At 45.4% G+C, this 6,028-nt stretch overlaps 1 protein-coding gene across 1 annotated transcript in view; it reads right to left on the reverse strand.

Moving 5' to 3' along the window:
* The window catches only part of LOC137503317 (hemolymph lipopolysaccharide-binding protein-like), a 35,688-nt gene extending 31,259 nt beyond the window's left edge, over window positions 1-4,429 (reverse strand). Inside the window, exon 1 of the mRNA XM_068230868.1 lies at window positions 4,277-4,429. Coding sequence (XP_068086969.1) covers window positions 4,277-4,429 — 153 coding nt within the window. The remainder of the gene's footprint in view (window positions 1-4,276) is intronic.
* Between the last annotated feature and the right edge of the window lie 1,599 nt (window positions 4,430-6,028).

Here is a 6,028-nt window from a genome sequence, read left to right on the forward strand (position 1 = left end):
GTGGCTTCCGACAAAGAGTAGTGTAATGAAAATATTGGAAACTTCGAGCTGGGAAGACTTGGGAGTAAGGGAACAAACAGCTGAGCTGTAATACGTCAACTCACGGACACTCATATTACACACACATAACTCTATACATGGACATTGTCAGGGATAGGGATAGCGCCATCATAGTCCTGGTTCTGTGGCCTCTTAGCACACTTTACACGCACATTCTTTGAGGAAGGAATAGACTGACACATGCAGCAGATCTTGTCGAAGGTGGTGTGAGGAAAGCCATCGTCAGAAGATTAGGAGCATTTGAAATGCGGGTCTACTCTATTGACCAGGATGAATAGAAATGTGCAGCTCCCCTACCCTGGTCGTATCATTAGGGAAGATCAAGAAAAGAGGGGTCCTGCGAGATCCCGCACGTGTTGGCTGAGGAATCTTCGACTGTAGTTCAGCCAACAGCAGAACTAAGATCCAAAGTCCAATGACGGATGCTATCCAGTGTGGTACTAATAATTCCGGCAGACAGAGCGTCCAAAGAGACGGGAGGATAAACGTGGAACTGATCATTACTACATGCATTGAGTAATGTACTATTAATAAAGATTGTCCCTCTATAGCTCATGTGGAGAGACCGCACTTAACTGTATAGCTTGGTGCCTGCTGCAAATGAGCTCCTGAAAGCCTCTCTATAGCTCGTGTGGAGAGACCGCACTTAACTGTATAGCTTGGTGCCTGCTGCAAATGAGCTCCTGAAAGTCTCTCTTTGCTCTCCTCTATTGCTCGTGTGGAGAGACCGCACTTAACTGTATAGCTTGGTGCCTGCTGCAAATGAGCTCCTGAAAGTCTCTCTTTGCTCTTCTCTATTGCTCGTGTGGAGAGACCGCACTTAACTGTATAGCTTGGTGCCTGCTGCAAATGAGCTTCTGAAAGCCTCTCTTTGCTCTCCTCTATTGCTCGTGTGGAGAGACCGCACTTAACTGTATAGCTTGGTGCCTACTGACCGCACTTAACTGTATAGCTTGGTGCCTGCTCCAAATGAGCTCCTGAAAGTCTCTCTTTGCTCTCCTCTATTGCTCGTGTGGAGAGACCGCACTTAACTGTATAGCTTGGTGCCTGCTGCAAATGAGCTCCTGAAAGTCTCTCTTTGCTCTCCTCTATTGCTCGTGTGGAGAGACCGCACTTAACTGTATAGCTCGGTGCCTGCTCCAAATGAGCTCCTGAAAGTCTCTCTTTGCTCTCCTCTATTGCTCGTGTGGAGAGACCGCACTTAACTGTATAGCTTGGTGCCTGCTGCAAATGAGCTCCTGAAAGCCTCTCTTTGCTCTCCTCTATTGCTCGTGTGGAGAGACCGCACTTAACTGTATAGCTTGGTGCCTGCTCCAAATGAGCTCCTGAAAGCCTCTCTTTGCTCTCCTCTATTGCTCGTGTGGAGAGACCGCACTTAACTGTATAGCTTGGTGCCTGCTCCAAATGAGCTCCTGAAAGTCTCTCTTTGCTCTCCTCTATTGCTCGTGTGGAGAGACCGCACTTAACTGTATAGCTTGGTGCCTGCTGCAAATGAGCTCCTGAAAGTCTCTCTTTGCTCTTCTCTATTGCTCGTGTGGAGAGACCGCACTTAACTGTATAGCTTGGTGCCTGCTGCAAATGAGCTTCTGAAAGCCTCTCTTTGCTCTCCTCTATTGCTCGTGTGGAGAGACCGCACTTAACTGTATAGCTTGGTGCCTACTGACCGCACTTAACTGTATAGCTTGGTGCCTGCTCCAAATGAGCTCCTGAAAGTCTCTCTTTGCTCTCCTCTATTGCTCGTGTGGAGAGACCGCACTTAACTGTATAGCTTGGTGCCTGCTGCAAATGAGCTCCTGAAAGTCTCTCTTTGCTCTCCTCTATTGCTCGTGTGGAGAGACCGCACTTAACTGTATAGCTCGGTGCCTGCTCCAAATGAGCTCCTGAAAGTCTCTCTTTGCTCTCCTCTATTGCTCGTGTGGAGAGACCGCACTTAACTGTATAGCTTGGTGCCTGCTGCAAATGAGCTCCTGAAAGCCTCTCTTTGCTCTCCTCTATTGCTCGTGTGGAGAGACCGCACTTAACTGTATAGCTTGGTGCCTGCTCCAAATGAGCTCCTGAAAGCCTCTCTTTGCTCTCCTCTATTGCTCGTGTGGAGAGACCGCACTTAACTGTATAGCTTGGTGCCTGCTGCAAATGAGCTCCTGAAAGCCTCTCTTTGCTCTCCTCTATTGCTCGTGTGGAGAGACCGCACTTAACTGTATAGCTTGGTGCCTACTGACCGCACTTAACTGTATAGCTTGGTGCCTGCTCCAAATGAGCTCCTGAAAGTCTCTCTTTGCTCTCCTCTATTGCTCGTGTGGAGAGACCGCACTTAACTGTATAGCTTGGTGCCTGCTGCAAATGAGCTCCTGAAAGTCTCTCTTTGCTCTCCTCTATTGCTCGTGTGGAGAGACCGCACTTAACTGTATAGCTCGGTGCCTGCTCCAAATGAGCTCCTGAAAGTCTCTCTTTGCTCTCCTCTATTGCTCGTGTGGAGAGACCGCACTTAACTGTATAGCTTGGTGCCTGCTGCAAATGAGCTCCTGTAAGCCTCTCTTTGCTCTCCTCTATTGCTCGTGTGGAGAGACCGTACTTAACTGTATAGCTTGGTGCCTGCTGCAAATGAGCTCCTGAAAGTCTCTCTTTGCTCTCCTCTATTGCTCGTGTGGAGAGACCGCACTTAACTGAATAGCTTGGTGTCTACTGACCGCACTTAACTGTATAGCTTGGTGCCTACTGACCGCACTTAACTGTATAGCTCGGTGCCTGCTCCAAATGAGCTCCTGAAAGTCTCTCTTTGCTCTCCTCTATTGCTCGTGTGGAGAGACCGCACTTAACTGTATAGCTTGGTGCCTGCTGCAAATGAGCTCCTGAAAGTCTCTCTTTGCTCTCCTCTATTGCTCGTGTGGAGAGACCGTACTTAACTGTATAGCTTAGTGCCTGCTGCAAATGAGCTCCTGAAAGTCTCTCTTTGCTCTCCTCTATTGCTCGTGTGGAGAGACCGTACTTAACTGTATAGCTTGGTGCCTGCTGCAAATGAGCTCCTGAAAGTCTCTTTTTGCTCTCCTCTATTGCTCGTGTGGAGAGACCGCACTTAACTGTATAGCTTGGTGCCTGCTGCAAATGAGCTCCTGAAAGTCTCTCTTTGCTCTCCTCTATTGCTCGTGTGGAGAGACCGCACTTAACTGTATAGCTTGGTGCCTGCTGCAAATGAGCTCCTGAAAGTCTCTCTTTGCTCTCCTCTATTGCTCGTGTGGAGAGACCGCACTTAACTTGCTCTCCTTCGACTTATCTCCACCACTGACAGCTCAACCTTGTGTTACATCACGTTTCCTTGTTTGAACATTCATCAATCACAAAATATCCCACTCAAATTCTGTGAAAATTCCACTACTCTATAGAGATATTTCGTCCTTAAATTGCCCAGCTCCATGGCGAAATGGTTTTGTACAATAGGTACCTGGTCAGATTAGCTGCCGTGTCGAGATTTTAACCTAAATTGGTTAATCGGGGGCCGTGTGTTTGTGATGTCTTCTTAAGTAGGAGCCGCATCCCGGAGACATTCAGGTCACCTATAAGACCTGCACTAGGCCTGCTCGGAGGATATTCGCCATTATTATTATTATTATTATTATTATTATTATTATTATTATTATTATTATTATTATTTGTCCAACCCATGTACCGTTTTCTCTACGGGGTCGTGTATGAGGTGAGATGAATCTGTCGTGGCGTTTTTATGACCGAATGTCCTTTCTTATCAGAAAAGTTAATGAGATGAAATATGATGGTAAGAGAGGAGAGGGTGAGACCCAGTGCCGGCACATAGCCTACGCCTACTCCTGTCGAATAGCAGCAAGGGGACTGCTCATGGCTTAACGTCTCCATCCGACGGTTGAATCACCAGCAGCAGCGTCATATGCCCTCACTCCGTATGAGCACTGCAGAGACGTTTAGAATTTAATCAAGGCTTATCCAGTGCTTAGAAATAGGATACCAGCAATTCCCCTACCCTGCCGGCCAATATTCTGATTGTGAACTTTTTTTTCCACTAACGGGACTCGAACCGGGTAACCACGTTGTCAGAGCGTTTAGACTTCAACGCCCTAACGATCATGGCTACGAGGCGGTCTATTATTATTATTATTATTATTATTGTAAATTTCCACTCCAAGCCTGACATCAACTCTCCCTTGACCCCTTGTTATCAGCTACAGAGAAATAAACAAACACTCACCAAGAGAAGCGACATCCTTACGAGTTCTGACAGTGATATCTTTAGCTCTGGCTTGCTATTTATTTCATTGACTTGAGTGTTAAGAAAGTCCCGCATGCTGAATCCAGCCAGCTCGCTTGCCGACTGGATGACCTCTCCAACCTTCGACGTCATATTCCGATAACCGAGCTGAGATTTATCGCGCAAAAATACTATCTGTGCGAGCCTGTAACAAAAAACTATGGATAAAGACCAGATTTTAACAAATCTCTTGTATTTTGTGACCAGAAATGTTACATTTATTCAATAATAAGGTAACAATTAGTTTAACTTTATGTTTGGTTCTATAACTGCGTAGGCCTCCAGCGAGCTGAAGAGGAGATAGAAAATTATTCAATGCCGACATTCTTTCCCAAATTTACAGTTTTGTGGCCTTGTTAATGAGTTTTATAGTGCGGCTCAAAACAACATTTGTACCCTAAACCAACGGCGTCTTTGTCTGTGAAATAAGTTTTCGGTACGAGGGCGACCAAGTGTCATTGTTTGTAAGGTTGTCGACCACGAGAAGTTGGAGACTTGATTTCCTGTTTATGGAACATAGACTGGAAGAGGCATTAGTGGAATTTAATAGCGAATATTACACGTTAAACGGAAGGGCCCGTGATGACAGTCTTCAGTCGCATAAAACGGGAAGACCTACGGCTGTAATAATGATATCAGTTGCTACGACAGACGTGAATACTTTGTTAAGCTTTCTGTACGTGTGTAAATCTTGACAGCATTTTCATATGTTTCAGTTAGACCGTTGTACTCGTGTTGCGGTTTAAATTCATTTTGTTCACACAAAAAATCACCCATGTGCCCGACGATGTCATTTCCGAGATTCTCGGCAAGCTTTTTGAGATACGACTGCCGCGTTTAAATGACAACAACCACAGCAACAGGGGAGGGTTCTGTTTATTATTATTATTATTATTGGGGATACCCGTGGAGCAGAAAGAGGTTAAAGAAGGTGCTGGGGTGAATGGATCTAGCTACAATGTCAAGAATTGAATTTAGAACTTAAACTGAAGGTTATATTTTCAGAACTCAAAATTTAACATTTTTTTAGGTACAAGTAGCAAACATAAAACAAGATTGTGAAAAAATCCAAGATTCAGAACCTTGACAACTTGGGCGCTAGTTTTGAATACGCGCCGTTGAAGTGTACCTCGCGGTGCAGACTTTACATTTCCTGAGCTACGAGCTCAAATTTACAAGAGCACAATTTTACTCAAGGGCAGAAATCCCCCAAAATTCATGGAGCACTTGCTCCCAAAATACAATGTCTAGCCTTCCAGAGGCACTCGTTACAATCACAAAATTGAACAAGAGCTAACAGGCTCTCAGTTTCTTCTAGCCTATTCAAGGCAATATCCGAAAATTACAATCACTCGCCATCAAGGTACAACTTACAAATTTGAAACAGGGTTCGTCTTGTACCCAACCTATTGGGCCTTTGTGGAAAAGAACAGGTTAAGTAAATGGCCCGAAACACAAAATGAATGGAGGCATGTACTTGCACTCCTAGATATGAACTCTTAAAACCTAAAGGGCACTAGGCCGATGAAACAGGGGCTACTCCCAAACTACTGAGGTGACTCGTATAAGGATAAATTAATGTCTTACGTAAAGGAAGAAAAACAGTTACAAAACGTAGTCACCTCAAACCGGGATGAAGTGGAGCTCGAGACGGTACATCACTCTCTATCCCCGATTTACAGTCGAAGATTT

This window comes from Anabrus simplex, chromosome X (genome assembly GCF_040414725.1).
Source record: "Anabrus simplex isolate iqAnaSimp1 chromosome X, ASM4041472v1, whole genome shotgun sequence".
In the NCBI taxonomy this organism is placed as follows: Eukaryota; Metazoa; Arthropoda; class Insecta; order Orthoptera; family Tettigoniidae; genus Anabrus; species Anabrus simplex.